Source organism: Solea solea, chromosome 8 (genome assembly GCF_958295425.1).
Source record: "Solea solea chromosome 8, fSolSol10.1, whole genome shotgun sequence".
Taxonomy (NCBI): Eukaryota; Metazoa; Chordata; class Actinopteri; order Pleuronectiformes; family Soleidae; genus Solea; species Solea solea.
The window spans coordinates 21,188,594-21,215,355 of NC_081141.1; the positions used below are offsets into that span (position 1 = coordinate 21,188,594).

Genomic DNA, 26,762 nt, shown 5'->3' on the forward strand with positions numbered 1-26,762 from the left:
GACCCTTGACAGCTTACTGCATCTCACATGCCAACTACAGGTCAAATATGTTACTCTTACTTAAATCTCTGTTTTCCATAATGTTTCATCATTACTTTGTAATTACCAGCATCAACTAAATAAATAGCAACATACTTTAAGGATAAAGTGCAATGGCTCGCACAATGAACCATGACACCCCCAGTAACACTTGAATTAAGCTGTGGAGCCCAACCTCCTGATGTGCCCAGGCAGGGCAGGGGAGATGACAGCTCAACCAGAAGAGACACGTTCTTCACATTCCACACCTTGGCCCCAGGGATCTCTGGTATGTCTATGGCTAATGAGAGCAAGTGGGCCACGAGGGTGTCAAATACAGCACCCTTTGAGGTGCTAATGGTGTTTGTGTGCAATATACAAAATACTTAATTCAAGGGTCTAAAGAGCGAACACAAGTGGGCCTCGCCTGCATGCGTTTGTATGAATTGATTTCACAAGAGGATGAAGAGTTCTTGAGCTATGTCAGGCATGAATGAGGGTGTTTTTGTTTGTTTTAAATTTATATTTTTTGTTTGCGACTCCGTTTGGGATCAGCTGTGGGTTTGTTTTCATGATTTGGAAAGAGACAGGAAACCAGGTACTTGCTAATTAGTTTGCTGATAGTTATTTTATGTAGTGCAGGTCAATGTTAGTCAGTATCTTGCAGATTGTGTAGTTTTGTAACCTGAAGAGTGCTGACTTATTATTTAACTTCCACCATGGATCTCAAATCGATTTTGAAACAGAAATTTTTGCAACTGCATGTACAAATTTTCTCTCTCTTCATATACATCATTTTATATCGAAATAACCGCAACCTCTCCTTCAATCTTTGATTTGTCAAATCCCAATAGTTTTTTTTGTTTTGAGCACTTAACTGTACTCTCATCTGGTGGTTCTCTGTATTGTTTGACATGAGGTGGCAGGAATCTGTAGTGTTTGGTTCTGCTGTGGACACTGATCTGCAGCACTAAATGTAGAGTTTCCTGCTCATTCTGTCTTGACTTGTCTGGAGTTCTCCTGTTAGGTATTACCTTCTTCTGAGTCATGTTCACTCTCCTTCATGCTTCTGTTGCCTTCATAAACATTTCCTGCCTCTATCTGTGCCATGTGTACATGAAGTGTTGTTCAATTGATGAAACACAATTCTGTTGAGTGATAATGGCAGACGGATGTCTTTCTATATTTCACAGTCATATTACTACTCAATTTTAATCTTCATCTACATCTTCAATCGTGATGGCTCAGAGTTTTTATTGGAAGTAGATAAGTGTCAGTTAAATATTTCCTCAAGTTTTGTAATCACAGTTAACGTTTGCAAATACAGAAGACAGAAAGATAAACAGTTAATGTTTGACTGTTGGACACACAACAACTTTATAAAATCCAGAGAAATGATTTTACTCCAACAAACTAAAATCACCAAAGCAAGAAAATCCTCTCCATGGTAACCAGGTACAGGAAACAATATGGAGCAGGGCATCATCTTGCCCAGAACAAAGTGGAAACAAGAACGACCCACAGCAACAGCAAAGGGTTAATCCCAGCAGCTGAATACCTTACATGTCCAAAACTACACTACAGACATTTGTATCCTTCGAGAGGAATGCCTGAGGCCTAGAAAACAACCAGTTGCATAGCAACAAGTAAGACTGCAGAAAATGAGAGTCAAACACACAGGGATAAATACAAAGCACAAAGTGAAACGCACAAGAAATGGACGAAAATCATTCCCTCAAGGCAAGAGAGGACATTCTTCTCATTCACACAAGAGGCCTGGACACTTCATTTCCTTGCAGCTCGACATGTGATTCACACATGCACATTACAAAAGCATCATCCATGTCTACAGCACAGTGCTGTTCACAGCTCCATGGAAATTTCCATTTAAAAGTCTCTGCATCTGCGGGGCTGAGACGAACAGCTGAGGCAGAGGAGACGTCTCTTTCTTATGATTTACATTTTTTTGAATGATGTGGCTGGACCAAGACAACTTAGCACACTGCAGTGCTGAGTGGAAACCTGAGCTATACATAGCAGAAGCAACAGACACATCTCTCCACTAATACATTGTGGTACATGGCGGCTTACGTTAGCCTTAAGATTAAAAAAATACAAGTACATGAGAAAAATGTTTGTCAGTATTTAGTACCACATCTGTTATTAGTATATACATTGCAAGACAATATATTCGCTAACAAGCTACTGTGCGTTTCTCTCAGTCTAAAAGGTGTGTCAGACAAAAGGTGTGTTGATAATAATGACAGATTCAGATTTTTCCAGTATGTTTATGGTCATGGCAGGTGGGTTCAATAAAACAATTTTAAGCGCAATAAGAGGATATCTCAAATTATAAAGAGGGCCATTGACTCTTGTCATTTCTTTACCGAGATTGCTTTGCATAAATATTGTGTCTTCTATCTACAGTGCCGCTACAGCTTCCTTCTGTCTCCTCGGGGCATGCTGTGATTGAGCACAGTCAAGAGCCTGTGGTGTGAAAAATAATGAATGAAACACACAGTGTAAGAAAGGAATTATATTTTTTTGAAAGGCACTGGAATTATAAGATAATGATTTTCTTGTTATTTTCTTTTATTAATCCTAACAAAGCATTGTTCCAAGGTTCTAAAAGTGTGCCGTATTCAACAAATACACCATAATCAAGATTGATAAATGACTATTACATAACCAGTATGACTGCATAAGTATAATATTACAGAATAATTATTTAAATATGGCATATGAATACAATGAATGACTCTGTGACAGAGGCAACATCTGACTTCAACCTAGTTCTCTCATCTTGGCCGCTCTTCATATTTCAGCCTATCCCAGAATTCACATGTGTACTGACACTGCATGCAGCAGCCAATGGCAAAGCAGGGAGGAAATGGTCTTGGAAGGCTGTCAGGCAGGGAGCAATGAATGACCATATATGGTAAAATCTGCAGTCAGCAGGACTGAGCGGCAGAAGCGGCAAAGACAGACGCAACTGAGCAGTATAGAGCTCTTGGAACACAAACTGACCAAACTATGGTCAAAGACCCTGTTTACTATGCACAGGCAGGGTATTTCTGTGTAAAGACAGCAGCCACACTGCTGTACAAGACAGAGAGTGAGAGAGAAAGAGAGAGAGAGCAGAAATAATGTGTCACTGTGCACACACCCAGGGATTACTAACAGCAAAGGTTGAGCACTGGATGAATGGTGCATTGAGGGATTGAATCCAAATCAAACACACTCCAAATCTGATCATCTCTCTGCACAGAGCCCGTGTTTGAAACACTAAATGTGGAACATGCCTTCTACATTAGGCAACTCAAAATCTGGTGTTTAGGCTGGAGTTAAGGTCATGTTTACATAGAAATAGAGAAGAATGAAACTAATGACACCTCTCGAAGTGACTAATACACACACAAACACACATGCTGGTGGATAAACCAGGATGAAAAAATACTGGGGACTTTTAATAATGGTCATATTTTTCATATTTTCCAGTTAAAATGAACAACAGTATTGATTTAAAGAGACATCCTCTCTCTTGCACCGAGCAGACAGCGGAATTATACGGAATTTTTCATTTAACATTTGCTAGCTGCGGCATTCACTCCCACAGCTTCCTTCATATGGAAATCAGGGAATAAATTAGCAGGCACCCAGCTAAGAGAAAGAAAGAGGGAGATTGAAAGCCTGAGGGAAGGGAATGACAAGTGTTGAGCTGGACATCTGATGCCCTCGCTATAAAATCCCTGTGTTCAGACAAGAGGAAGCAACAATACTCATGGCTATGCTGAGTCACCGTGGCCTGCCACACTAACCTCACCCCAGTGAGACACACAGTTCCACTGGCCGACAACTCAGAATGGGGCACAGAGCCACAGACCTGAGGTCAGGTCAGAGACCCACGACATCATCCTCTGAAGTCCAGATACTTTTCCATGTGTTTCCAGACAGTTATGACATGAAGCAGACGTGACTGAATTTTAGCAGAAGTGGTGTATAATGCTTTTCTGAAGGCTCATAACTGCATATGGCTTCATCGTGAAGGGGGAGGGAGCATTATTACACTTCTGCCTCCCCCCAGTTGAAGTGTGGAAATGACAAAGGGCTGTGCTGGGACTAAGCGTGGGACAAAGGCCCTGAGCAGGTGGCTGTCCACAGAGACTGGGAGCAACACAGCATTGGCAGATGGGTGAGCTGGACAGATGCCCTCTCATATTGGCCATGGGAAGGTGCCGGAGGGTGGAGGCAGCATTTAGGGGATGCGTGTTCTTTCAACAAAATAATAAAAAAAAGACCCAATAGATTTGAACTGCAACAGTCCTTCAGACGAGCAGAGCTGTAAGAAACAGGGCTGAGAGACACTGCAATTACCACATGACATCATCTGAATTGTTTCCAACATGTATGGGTTACGTTTCATGAACTGGCATGAAACAATTCAATTAAAGCCTCTGCTAACTGCATTGTTCGAAACTGTGATTTTGTTTTAGAAAATGAAGAATTGTTCAGCCCTAGTTAGAGGCTCATAAAGTAAAACAGACACCCTGTAGCGTCTCGACACCAGTGCAAGGAGAAGAATGCAGACTTGCAAATTGTTAAATCCACTTCTGATTGAATGACAACATCCTTATCTTTTTTATTTATTTCAGTGGTTTAGGAATGACCTCAGGTGCTGAGAGGAAAGCTGTACTACTGCTTCACTGCAGTGCGGTCTAGTAATCGTTTGCAGGAACACTCGTCCCACTTTCAAGATCTGCACTTGAGGTTGTACAGAGATTTCCAGATGGAACTGCTCCTTCAGAAAAAGTCATTTGAAAATAGCATGGCAATAAATATCAAAAATAGATATTTCAAAGGATATTTTTTTAAGAAAGAATAATAAAAAAAACTGTAATGCTCATTGATTTAAGATCTATGGTCCTGAATTTCTCATTTATGCTAGGTTGTAAAACTGGTTTGGTGGCAATATATTGTATACTGTTGCACTGTCCAAAGTCATAAAAGTGCAGACGCACACATAAAGAGAGCACACACAATTCTTTAATAATATGGTATTTCCTTTCAGGGCCCGCGTCCAAATAGATGGCCTGTAGAAGAAGAGAGGAAAAAGTGTCACACCAGCCAGCTTCATCAAGAGAACTTTTTTTTTTTTTCAAATCACTTCCTTGACAAAAACTGTCTGAGGTTTGCTCAGAACATTAAGAACCTCAGTCTACAACCATTTTTTAATTCAGCAGTGAAAGTGGACTTTGTTCAGCAGACACACCATTACTGTACTGGAACATAGCAGGCAGAGGGCAGCTCATACACAACACTGTCACAGAGGAGTGTGAAACCAGTCAAGCTCACAGTCCACCTTCAATACAAGCTCTGTATTGCATGAGGTGCTGAGAGGTGTAATCTGTGTGATGACAGACATGGGGATCAGTCCCCTGAGCCAAAGCCTTCTCGGATGACATGGCAGTGGACTGGTGTACACTAATTACAGGCCCAGGTTAGACCTGTCAACAATAGTGCAGTACTTATGTCATTCACAGTGTCAGGACCTGCCACTTGGCCATTGCTTAAAGCACCAAACAGAAATGGCAGCAGCCAGCAATTTTCCACTGTCAACCACTAGGACACTCTAGGGATTTAGGGACACATGTCAGAACCCAGTCTGACCACTGCGGCACCTTCATCAGGCCAATTACGACAACAGGGTTAAAACAAAAAGAGAGGAACACAATCACCCAGCCACAGCGTTTGAAGCCAAACACTCAAAGGCCGTCTTGTATGACCCAAGTCATTCTAGTTGAAGTAGAGCAATGCCTTATATGGAGACTAGAATCAGGAGATTGTTGACTCCAGGGCATTTGAGAGTTTCTGTTGTACACATGAGGGTGTGTTAAACAGCTCAATGGTAAACATTACTGCACACCAACAAGTAAAGGCAAGACTTTAATGCCACTTATGTTCTTGTTACACTCTCAAAAGATATAAAAGGGATTTATACCTTTGTTTTGATGCTCTTGACTGTGTCTATTCAAATGTTACATCAGATACCATGGTTATCCTTCTGTTTACAGCAACAGTGACAATATCGAGACTTCCCCTCATATCTAAAAATATCCTGTGATTATGAAAGCTTTTAAAATAATCTGTAACAGAAATATCACGTGTAGGACAAGCACTAAAAAAGGCACCCAATGCATTTAATATTAAATGCATATTTTACTATCAAATAAGTTTTGTATTATATTAAATAGTGAAGCTTAGTTATTCAGAGAACACAGAACAGGTTTCTGAGAGGATAACAGCCATAAAGGTGGGGGCGAAACAGGGAGTCCACCGTGTTACTGGCCATTAAAAATCAACAAGTACCATAACAGTGCAGTGAAAATACCAGAGCAAGCTCTTTTGTCTTGTTTTCACCTGTGTCCAGTCAAGGACCAAAGAAAAGAGAAGCGACAGAGCACAGCAAATGCTGCCTCCACCAAAGAACAAATGCAAACAGTGTATAACTATTAATATTTGTCAACTAGCATCAAGATGCAGTACACATGCACACCCAGTTTATATCCACCCTTTTGTCTGCCTAATGTGTACACAATATGGTGTTTGTCCACTGTGGCATTCATAAACATATAAATGCTAAACTTACCTTGTGAAGGGGAAGAACAAGAAAAGCTCCACCACCACTGGCCTCAATGATTATGGCAACAAATTTTGGATTGACTGCACAGAAAGAGCTGTCCCATGTGACCCTTGATACCCGGATATCATCGTAACATTGATCATTCTTCACCGCCTGGCCAAAGACGTGACGGAATTTGCTCTGTCGTACAACTCGTCTCATATCTGTGGAAGAGAAAGAGAAGAGTGTAGGTTTAGGATTATTCAACATAACAGGTACACATCTGAGCGACTTTAAAAGACATGAGAACATAAAACACCCCATCCACAAACTGCAGCTACAGGTGGGGTAACAGACTGTAAACTCGTGCAAGTTTTTTTTTTATCTTCTTCTTTTTATCAATTTGTGACTATTTTCCACACAAAAATTGTAGTATTGCAGAAAATAAAAATAAAAAACTTCAAAAACTTTTAAGATGTACATTTTTCATTAAAAAAAAATACAGCCACATATATGATTGCAAAAACAAACGCTCGATATTTTAAATAACTTCAAACTGTTCATCTTCCATTGAAACAAATATTAAACATCTGAAATACAAAGACACTTTATCACTATAACACTTAAACAAGGCATTTCCAAAGAAAAATAGGACATACCCAATCCAAACAAAAACAGACTTTGTAGCTGGTTCAGCTAAAATCTTCACCAGGACAAGAATCTGCTGGCAGACACAAGAGCTTTGGAAAACAAGCCCATTCAAAAGCTACAAGTCCCACTGCTCTGCTTACAATAACAGACCACTTCCAAAGATAATGGAAAGCTGGCCAGATATACGACTAAAACGAAGGTCCAATCTAACCTACAACCTAGAGAAAGACAAAATCTCCTCAGTGGTTTTGGGAAACCTCTTCAGTTTTTCTTTGTTTTTTGAAACAGCACATGGCAACAGTTTCCCAGCCTGAATCACCAACATGACCAAAGCACAGCACAGGATGTGGGGCATGTTTTGGAGGTTGTTTTCCATTGTGTGTGTGTGTGTGTGTGTGAGAGAGGGAGGGTGAGAGACGGCGCAAGAAAGAAAAGTAAGTACAGGCAAGAAAGGCTCATATGACACGTTTCCGACAGGACAAAGATCGCAACGCAAGCAGGAAGTTCTTCCTGTCGGGATGTGGGCGTGTCCCAGCACAACACTTCTGTAAAACACATCAGTCATATTACAAACGTTTATTTATTATTTCTAATGTGCTGGGATAAAAGCAGTTAATGGCAATTTCAGCAGTATTATAGTTTTTAGTCTGATAGTTGACTACAATTACTTTAATCATTATGAATCAATATACAGTAAATATAAAAACGGATGAAATTCAAAGTATTCATCCTTCTGATTTAGACAAGGCAGCTTTACATAAGATCAGCACTGTTGCAAATCTATTTTGTGTAAAAATACAAGCAGCTATGAATAAGCTGGTATATCATAATACCCAAAACCCATCGCCACCACAACAGGTACACACTTTTGAGCTCTCCCTGCATTAATCGTAATAAAACCATTTTTCATTGCACATTTTGAAATCAGTGAACTTTAGTGTGTACAATTATTTGGCAATACAAATTGTGATGCAAAAATCAAGGTGGGAATGATTGAATGGGCCACTGACTGGTTTTTAATCAGGCAAAAAGGTGTGATTGGACTGTGATCGCTTTAAAATATAACCCTCATGCAATACAATTACTTTTGAGCCAAAATAAAAGGTGTCTTTAATGTGATTGAATATAAGCCAACAACATAAGTAATAAAAATTAACATACTTAGGCAACACAACATATCAAGTACTGAAAGTCTCAAACGCATCACTTCAGACAAAATATAATATTTTTGTCAGTCAGTGCTTTTAAGCATACTATGTAATTTAGTCCTGGGGTCCAACTGCCCGGCATGTTTCAGATGGTTTTCCCAAAACCAACATACCCAATTCAAATGGCCAGCTCATCAGAAGGAACTACAGAAGCCTGATAATGAATACTCATGTGACACTCAGGCTACACTCATGTTTAAGCTGTGCTCCTCCATGTGCGCAAGATTACACTAGATATGGCTGTAGCTTTTCTAGAGGAATGTCTGACTCGGCGCACACAGCCACATGTCCTGGACCAATTCTCGTTTTGAATCTGCTGTCGCTGTGCTGTAATTGCACTTTGTAGAGGAGTGGATGTTGCCAGTCCAGGGCAGAGGGGACATTTATTCGTCTTTGAAACTGACTGCATTGTGGGTGAATAACCTGTCAGAAAATGCCTATCATCACAATCAACCACGTGGGTAGGCAGGTCAGTGAGTGACGTGTGACCATTCTATTTGGTCAAAGCAAAATTATTGGTCAGTTACAAGGAGGGATTTGGTGGATGCTTTTTTTAAACAAATTAATTGATGCCAGGAGGATAAAAGTGCTTTAGAGAGCAATTAAATAGCTTAAACAACTTACACCATAGAGCTATAAGTGAAACCTTACGGCCACCTGAAACAAGGCAAGACTACAATGGTCCAGAAGCAGCAGAAAATGAGTCAGTGAATGCTTGTGAAGCCTGGGAACACTGTCTAAACTAAAAAAAAAAAAAAACTGATTTCCCTCAAATAGGAGACTATTGATCTAAAGTTTAAGTTGAAATTAACATGTATCAAAAAGGGTGAAATATTAGCTGTCAAAGTCAGAGAAATCAGACTCATGTGACAACAAAGAAGACCTTTAAATAACCAGGAATAATTATTTTAATTATCAGTTTTCATGGCCCATGGATAAACCACAACATATGCATGTGACCATGTCAGCTGAGGCAGTGAGAGACTGGCAGCAGTCTCACAGTTCACACCATACACCAGATAGACACACCTTGGAGGAATACTATGCCACTGTGTACAGCTCATCCATCAAGCCCTAATTCAAGCAAAACGACCTCAAGTATCTGTCGGGCAAATCCAATGAAAGGAGAAGTATATGCCCTATTGCCTCCTCAGCCAGCAGAGCTGATTCTGATATGTGGCGACAGAAGGAGCCATAGCCTGAGGAAATGACAACAGGAAGTGGAACCAGTGTGACACAGTTTTTCACACCTTTCTTTGCATTCCTCAACTCCTTTAACATCTGATAGTTCTGTTGAGGAAAACGTGGCTCCAAGGGCAAAATGAGAGCTGTGCTTTACTTTCTTTGCATTGTTGATGTGTGGTGAGAAACCAGATGATGTGATTGTGCTCATCAATATTTCTCTGACCAATTAATCTGAATTTGTGAGTAGTATTAAATAGACAATAAAAACACATAATGGTGACAGTAATGCTTCATGCTAATGAAGCATCTCTACAGTCATTATAGTACTGATTATTACCCTCTATTCAATTCAACATTGTGTTGCCCTGCCATATGACTCCAAAAGAGCAGAGAGGAAACTGCTGCAACATTAATTATTACTGGAAGAACAAACATCTTTTCTGTCATTTGATCCACACTGCATCTCAGTAACTGAACACTGAGATCAATGAAGCCTTTTTGGGACAACCATATTCAGGAAAAACTTAATTTCCCATTTCTTCATGTTGCCGAGTCATCGTTGGTATGGGGGGTGGCAGTTGCTCAGTTCTAGAGGACGTCACCTTTCAGCCAGGAGGTCTGGGGCTCAAAACCCCATCTCCTCTAGGCTACATGGGAAGGTGTCCTTGGGCTGAACAACTTCTCCAGTTTTCACATGCAGCATCTTTTGTCACCTTAGTTCTGGTGGAGACGCGTGTCAAACCCTCACACAAATTAGAGCCACATCACTGTGACATGCATCATGCACCAAGATATTGCAAATTTTTGAAATGCAGTGGGGACTTCCAGCACTCAGTCTTTAATACTGAGGGTCAAAGAACAAGGTCAAACTGTCTTAGTTGAGATTTTTTCTCAGCTGAATTCATTCAAGAGTGAGGCTGCAGCAACTTCAGTCATCTCAGCAGCTCCCAGGTTTTGTTTGCGAATGCTGTTTCCATTGTGGTACGGTTCGGTTTGGAATTGTAGTCCTGGGTCAAGCTTGCGTTTCAACTGAGAACAGTACCTTTACTTGGTAGGCGGTGTACTGGTGTGATAACATAGAACACAACTAAACAACAAGGGAGGACACCCAGCAGCTTTTTTTTTTCCTGCTTGGTTAAAAGTAAATATCATGGGCCCACCATGCCGATAAAAACAACAATAATACACATTTACAAAAACGCTAAAAGACTAAACATGGTCTTTGTGTTCAAAACAAAACTCTGGCCAAGAATCTTAACCAGTAAAGGTAACCAGTCAAAACTGGATTTAAATGTGTTGCCTGTTAAACTCTGGAACTCTACAGCATTTTCTCTATTTTTATGGCTGTGTTAAATGGCAAATCTATGCCCAATGTTCTATTTCATGGTGTGTTTGGTGACTGAAAAGTGACATAACATGTAAATCTCACTCACAAATCAGGATGAGCTGAACAAAGATAGGGAGGGGCCACAGAATTAGAGCAGAATGGTGACATGGCCAAAATAGTCTCAGCACAGTTCATTAAAACAGTACTACGATTAACAAAAAACATTACTGTATTTTACTCTATTATAATGACACTTAATCGGGTTAAAGGTTGTGGACTACAAGTCTATACCTTACAGAATTCTTATAAAAGATAAGTCAGTTTTTAGTTTATAAAAATCAAACAGCTTAAATAAAACTCAATCAATGAGTAGCCAGAGATAACAGTGCAACCAGAAATTCAGTCAAATAAAAACAGAACATTGAGTGTGTGAGACAGAAGAAATGCATTATACCTTAATAGCCAAAACCAAAACTGATTTTCACAGTGACCGAGTACAAGATTAATCTTAGCCCAGTTTTGGCACTAGAGTAGAGGTTTCAAACTCAAATGACCTGGGGGCCAATGAGCATCTAGTCTGGTCAGGAGGGGACTGGTCAAGTGAAAATAAGTCAAATATTTGGGGAAGCACAACTGTTCAGTAGCGGAATGCAATATGAGCTTAAAATTCTATCACAATGTTTATCATATCAAAAGTATGATAGCGAACAGACTTTCAAGATAAAAGTGCTTGTTTTGATATAGAATAAAAAAACATTTAGGATGCAAAAACTGGTTACGGGCCTCATGTGGCCCATAGGCCACGAGTTTTAGCCCTCTGCACTAGAGAATATAGTGGCTTCTGCACACGCAGTAGCACTGATAACTACAACCAACATCTGCAAAGCACAAGTATGTTCATAAGTCAGTCTGTCATTTGTCAGGCTCATCAAAACCAAATCATCTGGAGAAGCCACATCTTGAATATGGCATGTAGGGCTATAAAGCTCACACAATCAAGAAGACCATCTTTGTCTCAGACTACCCACAACCCATTGCCATTTCATATTTCATGGGTTATTTGGATTTTTTGTTGTAATTCATACATAACAAAGATAATAATCATAAAAACATAAAGATCTCTAGTACTCGACTACCACAGTATTGGCCAAAGCTTTAAAGAATTTGGGTCAGCCCTTCAGTCTACATTATTCATATTTTCTTGTCAGAAGGTTTTATGTTGAGAGACATTTTACAGACATGAAAGCCATTAATGATCACAGACGCTTCTTTCCCACACTTTGCTACTGACAAAACCCCGTGCCCCCACACAGTCCAATGATGTCGCTTCAGTGCTCTCCATACACTGGCTGCCTTTTGCCTTTTGTCACCAAGACTGCATGAGACGCCACCTAAATCCCCTTCCTGTAACCAAGGCCACGGACCACCATTGTAATCAGATTCCAGCTACATTCCAGTGCTTTTTGCAACAATGAGATAAGGTGCTGTTTTTTTCACCTCTGTCCAATCCCAGGTGCAGTCTGCAATCGGCTCAGTTTAAATGCACCTGGAACACAGTACCTTATGCACCACTGGTTCTTTCATAAATATGAGTAATGTGACTATAAAAATACTTATGTACATGTATCAATAGCATGTTGTGTGTCAGGCCTTCATAGACGTAACTACATAAGTAAAACAATTCTTGCCAACTTCCTCATTCCAAACAGGAAAAACAGGCCTTTTAGATTCACAATTAGAAACAAGCATGTCACAAAATGCCTGTTGACACACCGAGCATGCCTTGACCTGTACTTTAGCATTATCCCTCTTTCTAACTCTGTATCATTGAGACCTAAATGCTAAATCCTAAACTTCTTAACCTACTTAAAAGTCAACATTTAATAGCAGACCACTTAAGAAAACTTTAAAATTACTCATAAAGGGGAAAAGGTTACATGCATAGAATTACTATATAGCCACTCAAAATCAAACAACTTCCACTGGTTGTTTTTCATGCAGCTTTCCAATCAAACAGACAATTGACTAAGCGGACTTACAAGAAAAGAGAACAAATACTCAAATGTGCTTACTCCTCACATCTAAAATACCGAAGCCTGACAGTACAAGTGTGATCCTTCTTCCTCATCACTTACTTCCCCCTCCCCCAGTGAGCACAGACGAATCACTGCTTAAATTCAACAGATGTTGTCAGCTGTGGTGGGAATGACCAGTGGAAGAAATAGTTTGTGCATCTCCTGAATTACAATGCTACCAAAATGACAATTATTACAAAATTACAAACAAAAGCTACAAGGAGGTGAAACAAATCAGAGAGGGTATCTGAACTTGTTTGTTCCATTTGTCATTTCCCCATTTGTGTATTTTCACTAAACTCTGTTATTACTTTATTGTCAGAGGGTTGTGCTGTAAACAAATGGCAGCACAGATTTAGGCACGCAATTCTCTTAATTTGACAGACTAGTCTAAACAAATACACCATGTTAAGAATGAGATCTTTCTTTCCATCTGCCCTTAAACCACAACTGACTGCTATGTGCGGGAATAGAGAGTAAAACAAACCCAATATGTGAATCGAGTCAATTGATTTACAAACTGTAAGTTAATTCTTAATGATCCCAGAAGAAAGACTTCTTCAAAGGGAACAGTGAGATAACATTATCCTGCAATAACTAAACTAGGCACAAACTAAAGTTTGACAGAAAGGCTTAAGAATGATAAATTCGCTTACACTTTCACACAGCACATCTAATTTCTATCACTCAGCTTTCAGACCCATTCACACGCTGCTGGCACAGCCGCCAGGAGCAACATGGGGTCGGCATGTAGACTAGTGAAAACTAACCCACCTTTGAGTTGAAAGACGACTCACTCTACCACTGAGCTACCATCAAATGCAATCTTTGATTCCAGCTGAGATGGAAAAGATAAATAAATTATAAACCTCTGTAGAGTATTTTAGCTCCATAATGAACAATAAGATGACCAGCAGGGAAAAAATGGACTAAGCCAAGCCTCACTCAATAATGACGAAACAAATGTAATGGATATGCTGCAATAATCTTCACGGTAATCCTGTAACCAAAACTTCACAATATACTCAACAGTTTACCATAACCCGCATACGACCACCCTACCACAGTTGATAGGAACCAAACACTCTCTCACATGTCATGCTTCGTTTCCCTCCGTTTCCTGACCCACTTCCTCTCTCTGCCCAGCCGTAGGAAGGCGGGTTAAAGACCTCGTACTGCTGCACAACCAGCAGAGGCTGATAAGTCTGGAATGGGTAACAAGCCCAAACACAGTTAGCACCGCTGTCTGTCAACCACAGGGCCTTACTATCAGCGTTCACTTGCCTTGCTGCAATAAGAGGGGAATTCTTTTAACTTCAGAGGTGATTGTGCACAGGAGTCAAGTAACAAGGGTCAAACATTCAAATCATGCAGCCTCACAATCAAAGTGCCCTCCTGTCATGACCAAGCAAATGAGCTTAGTAGCGATGGCATACAGACAAAGAGGTCATACTGAAGGCTATTTGGATCATCACACAGCCATTAGAACTTGACTTCAGACTATTTACTACTGATGAAGTGAGGAGCGGAGCACCATCAAGCATTCAGTGAAGTCCCTTTATCCATTAAGTTTGGATAAATGTCCAAACAGAATGGCTTCCCCAAAATGGCAATGGAATTTAAGAAGTGAATTTGATCCAGTTTCAAGACACAACCAAGTTAACTGTTAAAGATAAAGCCAAGTCTCACTACTTGAGTGTGGGGCATGAATGAAACATTCCATGTCTGTTTCCCAGTGCAACAATCCCAGTCATACTACACAATATGCCAATATGAATGCCATCCTGTCACAATTATCCCAAATTATCCTGAATAATTGCTATTCACATTATTGTGATAAGTGTAAATAAGATTGCTTTATTTGTCCTACATAGGGAAATGTGCAGTGTTGCAGCAGCCAAAAATCAGGTAAGGAAATGAGAGTACAAAATATGTGAAAGAAAACAATATGAAAACAAGACACGCGAATATAGCTATACACAGTATGTACATAAGAATACAACATTGCACTCAGGGAAGTCATCTACGATGATCTTGATAATGGAAAACCCCAATGATTAACTTGAGTGCGAGCGCTTTTTAATCGCAATGCACAATAACAATGTAGATCAACTCACTCGAAGAGCCTATGGACCAGCCAATCACCCTATTTTGCTGCATCCAATATGCTTAATATTTGGTCATAGAAGTGGCTCTGTCTCCTAAATATAACAAGGACGGTAACATTCTGAAATTGAGTAACTCATGGCTTTAACTTCCTTTTTTATATTATAACTGATTGTACACCTGTCTGTGCATTTTCTCTGTGAATGGACTTCGATTAAAACTAGGGCTGCATCCAACAATTATTATCATCATTGATTAATCCATCAATTATTTTCATGATTGATCATTTGGTCCATAAAATGTCAGAAAATGTTGATCCCTGTTTCCCAAACCTGGAAATGACGATGTTGTCTCAAATTACCTGTTTTTGTCTACAAAACAAACTGACTTGACTAATTTCTTTGTTATATGGAGAAAGAAACCAGACAATATTCACATTTAAGAAGACGCAAAATCTGAAAACTTGATTTGATTCTTTAAAAAACGCCCAAACTAATGGAAATAGTTGATGATTAATTTAGTAATCGATTCACCGAGCTATTGTTTCAGCCCTAATTAAAACAGCTGTCAATGGAACGCTGGGGACCTCCGCCATTTATGAGCAGGAATATAGTCGGGGTCTGTCTGTCCTCAGTGACTACAGTAAGTCAAAGAGAAGGTGGAGGCAGTTTATATGTATGCACACACAGGATCTATACATTTTTATATAGCAACAATTCTCCACGTGACATGGATTCAGCAACTACGTCTACGCAGTGCTTCCATATTATATTATCGTATATATTATTCTTTGTACATTCCAGTGTGTTAGTGGGTCACATGTAAACCTGACATCTGGGTGAACATTTATGACGCTGGGTTTGAATTAAAAAGAGGCTAATTCAGGTCGAATGAGAAGGAATGTGCTTTATTGTGTTTTTTAACGCGTATGTATTTATTAAGTTTAAAGACACAATACATGAGCTGCCAGGGACAAGGGCGCGGTTGTGCTGCCTCCCGCACCTCCGTCTGTGTGGATCTATCGTTGCGGAGATAAGTTTTCCTGCCGCACTATGGTTAGCTACCCCACCCCGCTCTGTAACGTACAATACAGCGCGGTTCACGTCCGGGATTGTCCACAAAGACACACCAAATCCCGAAAAAGCTACAAACACCTTGACTGAAAACACGAATTACTCTCATTGTACGCGAGAAACTTTTGTCACTTCGTTAACTGTCGTTAAAGGCAAGGAGGGGGTGGAAAAGAAGCATCCACATTACATCCTGGTTCATTTTAGCTAGCGCATGCACTTTCCTTCCCGGACTGCTGCTGTAGGTGGACAAATGTAGACCGCTGCAACGCAATTTAAAGGAGGAATAACAAAAAGGAGTCGACACGAACCACATCTGTAACTTACCTTCTGAGAGGAAAAAAATAAAGTATTCCCGAAAAGTGAATGATATAGAACAGCACCAACGTGTGACACGACTGATTCCTCCCTGTGCCGGTCCGGAGCCGCCGCTGTGCTGCTGCTGACACCACTGTGCCCGCTCTCCTGCCTCTTTCCCTTCTCCGACACTAACCCCGCCCATAATTTGGTCTGGCGCGTCCTGAGTGGACGAGAGGAGTTTGATGGACAGCTACAACAACCAATGACAGCGACGTTTAGGATCAGCAGGCAGGGCTCGTGCCGCCTTTATTCAGAATGAAAATCTGAACTTGTGTTTTTGAGGGATTCGCTTTGGTGTTCTCAGGATACATAAAGATTACACGAAGATTAAATTAAATAACAAATAAAATAAAGAATAAGCAAAAATTAAAGTTAAAGGTCCAAGGAGTGCCTTGAGATAATGTATCTGAATTTAATTATTGCCAGAAATGTAACATTTCTTTCTTTAGTGTTTAATAGGGACATCTCATCAACTCGTCAACTCATTTTATAAACCATTTGACTGTTTTTAAATGATTTTTTGAGGTTTTTAAGTTTTTACGCTGCTTAAATGTGACTATTTCCTGGTTTGTTGACAAAACAAGACATTAGAGAACATCATCATTTTGAGGATTTTTTCTATGGCCTAAACGATTATTTACTTATTTTCTCAATAATAATCATTTGCGGCCCTAAATGGTATTGTGCTATTATAAACATGTTTGTATAAGTGCATAATTGCTGTAATGTAAAAAGTCCTTTGATGTTGGGTCCATTCACACCAGCCCTTCTTAATCGATGAATGTGATCGGAGTCAGTGGAGGTTAGGGTTTAACAGTAGGGCTGCAACAATGTACGTTTATACACATATTTAATATACCCATGCCTCATCATGACTGGGTCTTTTTTGGGGGATAAGTTTGCTGAATTTCTTTTCCAGCCTTTAAGGCATAATCGGTATGTGTTTTAAATAACATGAATAAAAATGTACAGTATTTATCAACCATATAGCTTGTGGAAATAGCTGGTTTACCCATTCAAAAAATACTCACAGACAAATGGCAACTTAATTTCACATTATCTCATATGTTTTACTTTAGTTACATAGTGTTACTGTCTCATGTGGAAATAAAGTAATGTAATACAATTGTCTCTGTCTACTTGTAAAATGAATTAAGTGATGAAATGAGAACCTAATTGTAAATGTAGACACAAATTACCTGAAACATTTGTGACTTGAATAAAAAAAAAGAAGTACAGTATTTGTAGGGAAGACATACACTGATCTGGCACAACGTGAAATTAAATCACAGGTTTTATAGTAAATGGCTGGCCAGTGTCTTTCTCATTTAATAAAAGTTATGTGAGTATCTCTGTGAGGAACAGACAAATGCATGCTTATCAATTTGTTCCACAGCATTTAGCAGTAATTTAATGAACCGGCAAGACCCATGATATAACATATAAACCAGTGTGAAGCAGTCTAGTGTCTTTTCGTGTGAAGACATAGTTATGAATAAATGTACTGTGTACATATATGTATATATACATATACATATATATATATATATATACATATATATATATATATATATATATATACATACATATATACATACATACATATATATATAAGCTAAATATAGGGATAAAAACAAAGTGTAACCCTAACCCTTTTCACATACACTGACTGCTTCTAATGCCATGAGTGAGGAAAATGGGTACTGCACATAATATATTACTGTTCTGGATATAGTTGTATCCAGTATCATATACTGTATTGCAATTCTCCTGAAGAACACATGTACATGTATATGTCAGCACCACAAGATGGCGATATTTCACAAATGCATACTTTTAACAGAAAAAAAGACACATCTGTATTTCCTTCACCCTCCTTCTATTTGTAGATGAGTGAAGAAGTGTGTGTGGTAACTCAGGTCCATTCACCAGGAAATCTCAGTTCACTTTGTTTGTTTGTTTGTTTGTTTGTTTGTTTGTTTGTTCACTGATTCATTTACTGCCTCATATTGTAAGTAGCATGAATTAAATGCCCTTACCTTTTCTCACTGATGGCTTCCTCTGGATTGCCTTGTCTGGGGATTTCTGAGCAGAGTCAAAAGTCGCCTTCATCTGTGCCACCTTCACCGTGTGGCCCTGCTCGTCACTCGGGACCTCAGCAGCTGCTGGCTTTGGTCGTTCCTCCAGATGCAGCCTTTCATGCAGCTCAATTGTCCCCCTGATGAGTTCTGAGACAGGCCGAGGTCTGGGGGTGTTTGGTGATTTATCTCTCCCCGAGACACTCTGGCATCTCCTCATGACTGGGCTTTTGTCAAGTTGGTCTGGATCATGAAGATCTTGCTTGATGCTGCTTGTGACCTCTGAGATACCTGCATCCCCCGCTGCTACTGCTGCAGCATTGGTTTCCTCAGTGGAGTTCTTCACCGTCTTTCTCCTCATGAACTGAGGCGGGGAATCAGTTTTGGTCTCATTGTCAGTCTGTAGTTGTGAAGATGGTTTTACAGTCCTGGTGTCTGTCTTCTCAGAGGCAGGTATATGACATATATGCTCTGCATATGGAGACTTTGCATCAGGAGCAGCTTCCTCAGCCATGATCCTTTTGGAAGGGTCCCTGTTTGTGGAGGCATTAGTTTGGTTGATGTTCACCTCTGAACTCTGAAACGTATCCAATTTCTGTTTTATGAGCTCACTCTTGTCTCTAACGTGATGATCCAGGTTTGGTTTCATGGGGTTCTGTTTTGAATCTGCAGAGGAGGGTGAAACCTCCCCTCTGTCACAAACATGTGACATCACGTCTGTAGCATCCGTGTCATCAAAGTCAACCTCTTTGATTGTAGAAACAGCTGGTGCTGCTATTGTTCTGTTTCTCTTCAGCAGCCTATCCAGAATAGAGCTGGGTTCAACAGTTGAGACTGGACTTGATGAATCTATCCTGCCTGTTGTGTCCATTTGTAGACCAGGCCTCACTGACTGCCTCTCATTATTAGTGTCATTGACCTTTGGCTTTCTTGAGGAGGAGAAGTCATTCAAACCTTGCTCCACCTCACGTGTCACTGTGTCCTCTTTGGTTTTAGTGTCTGCCCTCTTTTTCAAAGGATGTTGGGCAGGAGCTGAAGGCAGGTCCTTCCTCTCACTCAAACTACCCAGTGTTCCTGAGCACAGCTCTCCAGCTTGAGGCCGCCTCATGGTGTCATTCTGATCTTGAACGGACAGCACCTCACTTCTTGTGTGAGCCCCATATCTGCTGCTCTTCAGCCGCATATCTTCTGCATCATCTTCTTCAGTGTTGTCAAAAGAGTTTGCATCCTCTGAGGTAACAGCAAGGTCATACTTTTCGTGTGGAAATCCATCTTGTTCCTCCACATATGGGCTGGATCTCTCACCCTGATACGCCATTCTGGTCCTTGAGGATGGTCCAAGCTGTTGCTGAGGCTTTCTCTCCTCTCTCTGGAACTGACTGAGCAGCTTGTTGACTCTTTCTTCAATCCCCGCACTGCTTTTTTGGTTCTTGTCTTTCTCCTGTGGTACCAAAGGAACGGTCCTGCCTCTGTCAGCTCCTCCTCTCTCCATTCCTGCAGCCCCTCCCCGGCTCACCTCCCGTGTAGCAACAGGACTCACCCACAAATTTATGTGCTGCTCACTAGAAGGTGTTGTTGGCTCCTGGCCGGGGCTCTTGTCCAGATCCCGTGTGTCTGGTTCTCCTAAATTTCCCCCGGTGTTTCCAGCCTCCTCCGTGCAGGAGCCTTCTCCTTCCATGACCTCACCTGCATTACTGTCTGCAGCTTCAGAATCAGGCCTCGGCTCCTCTGATCCCTCACCAAAGACCTGTTCTCCCCCTTCCAATTTATCCTGGTTCTGTCCCATTCTGGTCTGTGGAGAACAACATGGAATTAACCTTACAACAAAAGACTCAATTCTGCAAAATCATGCCACATGTTAGGAATGCCAGCACAGAAGTATTTATTTTTGCCTCCAGACCGTGACTGATTTTTGCTCGACCACAGCCTCTGTGACTCTGAGCATCCCCTCATGTTTTTCACTGCTTTACACTGAAGAAAACAGCAGAGGAGGAATAATGGGCACACAACTCAGGTCAGAGGTCTCAAACTCATGACCCGGGGGCCTGTCACTGAATATAATGTCATCATTATCACACCTTTAAATGCATTAATCAACATTAAATTATGTATACAAGCTTGTTTTTATCGAAATGACAGTTTCCACATATTATTTACTTAATGTTTGATTCTGTTTTTGCATCATAAAAGTGTTTTTTATTGTGAAATATGCATCCGTATCAAAACAAGCACATTTACTTTGAAATATCATGAATATCATGACGTAATATTGTGTTTACATTTTAAGCTCATATTGCTTACTACCTACTGAGCAGTTGTTTATTTTCCCCACCACTTATTTTCTCTAAGCCGGCCCCCTCTTGACCAGACTAGATGCTCATTGGCCCTCTGGTCGTTTGCATTTGAGGCCCCTGCCTTAGATTAAAAATAATTTTCGTCTTGGGACACGTTTATGTAGCATGTGGCAAACAATTCATAGTCACAGAGGAGCCATTTTCATTGTAGGGTGAATGGAAGTATCTTATGACTCACAATGTAAACTTATGACGCACTGCAGTCACATGAATCTGAATTCTGACTTTTAAGCCATTGTTTTTTGGAATCTAAAGTGATTTAGCACCAGAATATTTATCACATGTAATGTTTAAATTGAGTTGATTATTTGAATTTAAGACGTAAAACCTCATTGTAGTTACTATGTAAACTCATGAGACGCAGTCTGGTCCCTCTCTGTTAGTATTTAATGCATTTAGAAACTTTAGAGTCACTTCACACATGTTTACTGTGTACAAAAGACACACATCTCTATAAATCCAAGTATCTTAATATGAGTATTCTGCTCATTGATTTAAACCAGGGTGGGCAACATTTTTTACATAAATGAAGCAAACACAAGGTCCCAAATAAAAGGTGTTAAAGAAATAATAATCATTAAACCTGTCTTTATATACAACATTCATCAAAGAAATTGTTTCATGTACTAGCTGTGACATGTAACCCCGCTGATATGTGACCACTATAAAATAAAAGTCTGGTTGTATTTCTCTACATAAATGCTCTTAATGTGAGGGTGCAAAGCTGCAATGTCTGCTCTGTATTTGTAGTAAATGTTTATAGAGCGCCACAGATACAGTATGTCTCACCATATCAGACTTTGAACTGACTTCTGTGAAAAAATATTTAAATAGACGTCCAATTCTGTCATCGCAACTGCTAATATTACAACATTAAACTGTCAGCACTCAGAACACAGGGTCCCTCTGCATGGAGTTTGTATGTTCTCCTCCGGGTTCTCCAGTTTCCTCCCACAGTCCAAAGACATGCAGATTTGGGGATTAGGTGTGAGTGTGAGAGTGGATGGTTGATTGTCTCTATGTGGCCCTGTGATGGACTGGTGACCTGTCCAGGGTGTACCCCGCCTTTCGCCCTATGTCAGCTGAGATTGGCACCAGCGACCCCCGTGACCCTCATGTGGAGGATAAAGTGGTAGAAGATGAATGAATGAAACCAACTTGAGGTAACCTGTGGGGATCGTTGCGGGCGGGATGAAACTGGTTTGCGTTTTGGGATCCATCCATCTTCTACCGCTTCATCCTCCACAAGAGGGCCAATCTCAGATGACATAGGGCGAAAGTCAGGGTGCAAGCTGGAGGTTGCACCCTGCCAGTCCATCGCAGGGCCACATATAGAGACAAACAACCATTCACTCTCACATCTATGGTCAGTTTAGAGTGTCCAGTTTTTGGACCGGGAGAAAACCCACACACACACGTACAAAGATCCTACCGTAGTACATAACTTTAAAATAGAAAAGTTAAATAAATCATAAGTCATTTCAGTTCACAAAATCAAGATTAATCCGCTGTACATTTCTCAGTATAGCAGTGTTATGATTGCTGCACACAGGAAGTGATTTGTTGGGGAACAAAAAAAAGAAAGAAAACCCGGTCGTTCAGCAGTTTCTATGTGATGGAATCTTCTTGCCCCGCCCCTGCACTGCTGCTGTATACACACAAACGCTCCCTCAGTCAGGTCTGATAGTATTGCATGTTTACAGAAGCATTGTCTCTATTCCCAAACACAGGCAGAATAACAACAACAACAACAGCAAATCCGTGGGTACAACTTTCCCGATGAATAACAGTCAGCGAGTCTAGTAATCGCATTAGTGACTGAAGAAGACGAGGATGAATGTTGACAGTGTGTCAAAAAAGGAAATGAACTCTATAAAAGTATTACATAAGCCAGCCTGGTCTTAACAGTTTAATACGTTTTTCACCCACTAAACTGCAGCGGTAAGCAGAGACGACCGAGAGGGCGAACAATGGACAACTATCTGGGCCATGAGTCTGTTTCCTGACCGTGGCTTCAGTCATCCCTGTGTCTGTGTGACAACATATGACTGCTGTTGTGTTATCATCTGACCGGCCCTGCACCCTGTGCCCTGACCAGGACAGACACGCTGCAGCAACAGCTCATGGTGGAGGAGGAGGAGGAGATGAAATAAGACATCAGACATTTAAAAGATGAGCTCAAAGAGCTGTCTCTTCTCTCTTCAGATCATGTGGACTCATCGGTGGAAGTTTTCGCTCGTTGATCATCCTCCTCCTCCACATGTTCTCACACTTTAGTATGTGTGTGTGTGTGTGTTAGGGGGGCAACCCCCTTTTCCCTGAAGGCTAACACATCCCTCATAACAAGCAGTCCATTATCCTGTCTCAGACCTCACCGAGTGCCCAAAGCTGATCACTTGATCACCATGTGGTTGGCTGCCTCATCAAACTCACACACATACAGGAATTCAAACCAAAGTGTAAACGTGCATTTCTTTATCTCTCAGCTCGGACCAGAACTACAACAAAACCTACCTGGTGTGAAAGATCCTCGCACTCGATACACCAGTTCTAATATTGTTATCTGTTATCATATTCTATTATATTATGGTATATGTGGCGGCGGACACTCACCAGTAAGACGTAGTCGAGTGAGTCGCTCCTGCTGGGCCGACAGAGTGCTCTTTGTTGCTTGTTTGGTGATGTTCAGTCCTCCCTTAAATGCACGAGCAATGGCAGCGTTATATTGCATCCATGTGATGTCACAGCACATTTGACTAATACAATCAGGGGAAAGTCAAGACTTTTTCTCTCTCTTTGCTGTCTCCAAAAGCACTGGAGGAGTTAACGTTCACTTTTGCATGCAGGTACAACGAGAATGTGTTATTGTTGTTGTTGTTGTTTTTTAGATCATGAGATTCTAGATTAATTCTACTTTTTTTAAACAAAAAAAAATAGTCAATGTGTTTGTAGAACATTTTAAAACTTTACTTGATTCACGGAAGTAGCTTTATTTAGACTTTCTGCCCTAAATTAACAGCACTGGTAATTATCAAAATCATTTTTTATGTTTCTATAATAGTCAATACACCAACTTGTAGAAGCTTTTTACCGAAAAAATTGTAAAGCACATTATTATGTATTCATTAAGATTTGCCAAATAAATATCTATAGCATTTTTAGTTTTTGAAAGATTTCTAAAATATTCACATTTTCTGGTTTTTATTTTCTGTTATGTTGTTTTTCAACTTAGTTTTTTAATAATGTATATGATTTAGTTTTATTGTATAACACTCTTTTATTGTCTTTTACCAAACTTATTTGCCCTGTATCTTTACTTTGACTCCACTACATTTCCTCTAACTATCTTTGTTACTAGTTACTACCAAATAAAATCAGAAGAAGAAGAGGAGTTGGTAATGGTCTGTATTTATACAGAGCTTTTCTAGTCTTGATGAGCTGCTTTACGCTATAGTTTTCACCCATTCACACGCTTCAACATGGGGTTAAGTGTCTTGCTCAAGGACACACATATAGACTAGCAGAGCCAGGAAATGAACCCACAGCCTTCTAGTTGAAAGACAACTCCCCGGGCCACTGAGCCACCATGGCTCAATCCTCACTTTTTTAATACTTTTACTTCTAAAACACAAGTACATGTTATATCAGAAAATGACTTTTGATACTTAAGTACAGTAAATGTCATATACTTTAAGACTTTTACTGAAGTAATATTATAAAAAATTGACTTTTCTGGTCTGATACTTGTACTTTCACTCAAATATCCCTAGACACACCTAGACACACTTTTGTGTTTTTGGCTTTTCATTTCTAGAATATTTCTCCTTTTTTTTCCATGCATATAGTATACATATACATTTTTGAGTGTTTTTTCCATGTAATTTTTTTTTTTTAGTCTATTGTGAACAAGGTTATTTAAAATACTCACACTTACATACCTACGCACAAAAATGTCCCCATTGAAACTCATTCAAATCACTATTTTGATGCATAATGACAAAAACCTGACAATTTAAGGGTTCAAAACTTCAGTAAATTCAGTAATGTTTGATATTTATGATGAGGACATGTTAGCTTAAAAAATAAACCTAAAAAATAATGCAATTTTTAGAGCTTCATTTGGCGCTCTAGGTGTGTTCACGTAACTTATTTGAAGGTGCATCTAAGGGTTAAAGGTACTGTATACAAGACTGTGGGAATACAACTGCATGTTGTTGTGGTACACACACAACAATGTCCTGCGCTTGCATTACTCAACACTGTGTGCTCACTGGTGGCAGCGGCTGCAAAGCACACACAACTTCACTGCAGGAACCAGGCAGTTAAGATAAAGAGGAGATAGTAAATCAACGCTTGTGTCTGGAGTAAAATGGTGAGTAATTGCAGCCAGCCTGAGTTTGTTAAAAAAAAAAAGGTGTTTCCATCGGTCTCCATGGTAACACACATAACAGGATACTGTACGTCTTCAGATAATAAAACAAGAACTCACCGACAGAGGACGGGGTCGGCCCACACCCGGCAAGCTGCTGTGTTGACAGAGATTCTGGCGTGGAGTAGCATGCAGGTTCTTTCCAACTGCTGTCATTAGTTTTTTTTAGTGTTTTTTTTAAGTGTTACAGGTCACTCTCAGTGTCTAGACAAACAAAAAAAACCAACCTCTAATTTGAGAAGATTTCTTGGCACGCAGAGTTTTACTAAGCATCTTATTTAACCCCTTGGTTGTTTTAATGTCTTAACTGCAGTGTCATGTACATGTACAAAAACAGAAACAGAAAGAAGCTAAAACTGTTTTAAACCAGTGGTTTTCAACACTTTTTATACCAAGTACCACCTGTGAAAATCCCCACCATTCTCCTCTTTCTCACATATTATACTTCACACACTGGATAACCCTCATGAGACAAATCACATTGTTTGTGAGCCAGGAGTCTCGAGAGCTCAATCTGAGAAACCCAATAAACCCAATAAAAGACCAAAGGTTTGATTCACTTAAATAAGGCATGTCCAAAGTCTGGCCGGCGGGCCAATCACGGCCCTCTGTGAGAAGTTGTGCTTTGAAACCAGAGTCCTGGGTTTGAAACCCACCTGTGACACACAGCTACTGTATATGCACTCATCTCATATTATCTTATTTGACTCCAGATGTGGAAAGAAAGGCAATTCTTCTATTAATTTTTTCACTCCTGTGCATCTTAGACTTGGTTACATTTCCATTTAAAAATGATAATTGTGACAATGAAAATTCTATTTTTTATAAAAACAGTGCATTTGTATGTAAATGTTACTGTTAACAAAAAGGGAAAAAATGACCATTGGCCCCCGTAAATCTTCACATTATCAAATATGGCCCTCGTTAAAAGAAGTTTGGACACCCATGACTTAGATAAACCAACCATCAACCCAATTAACTACATAATCAATGTTATGTTTAACTTGCACAGCCTTATTTATGTCCCGCATTGTAAACAAATACAAATTGAAAACATTTTATTATGAATGAATGAAAATACAACCTTTCAAAATTGCCGGCAAAGAAAAAATAAATACACTTCATATGAACCCAAAAGGATTTTGTATGAAATTCATTTACAAAGACAAAAACTAAGCACATTTTTGCTGCAATTTTAGTTCAGTTTCGACCGCTTTTTTTTTATTTCAATTAACGAAAATGTTTTTGTTTTTTTTAATTTTAGTTTCCACTATTTGGTTAG

At 39.9% G+C, this 26,762-nt stretch overlaps 2 protein-coding genes across 2 annotated transcripts in view; both read right to left on the reverse strand.

Annotated features, from left to right (window-relative positions):
• The window catches only part of coro1ca (coronin, actin binding protein, 1Ca), a 28,088-nt gene extending 11,369 nt beyond the window's left edge, over nucleotides 1-16,719 (reverse strand). Inside the window, exons 1-2 of the mRNA XM_058636350.1 lie at nucleotides 16,587-16,719; nucleotides 6,665-6,861 (exon numbers count right to left, since the gene is read on the reverse strand). Coding sequence (XP_058492333.1) covers nucleotides 6,665-6,859 — 195 coding nt within the window. The 5' untranslated portion in view covers nucleotides 6,860-6,861; nucleotides 16,587-16,719. The remainder of the gene's footprint in view (nucleotides 1-6,664; nucleotides 6,862-16,586) is intronic.
• On the reverse strand, nucleotides 14,142-25,675 carry si:ch211-108c6.2 (uncharacterized protein LOC559375 homolog). Its single transcript, XM_058635899.1, has 4 exons — nucleotides 25,541-25,675; nucleotides 23,665-23,746; nucleotides 18,659-20,489; nucleotides 14,142-14,371 (listed from the first exon to the last, which is right to left on the reverse strand). The coding sequence occupies exons 3-4, from the start codon at nucleotides 20,481-20,483 to the stop codon at nucleotides 14,142-14,144; spliced, it is 2,055 nt and encodes a 684-aa protein (XP_058491882.1). The 5' UTR covers nucleotides 20,484-20,489; nucleotides 23,665-23,746; nucleotides 25,541-25,675.
• Nucleotides 25,676-26,762: the final 1,087 nt, after the last annotated feature.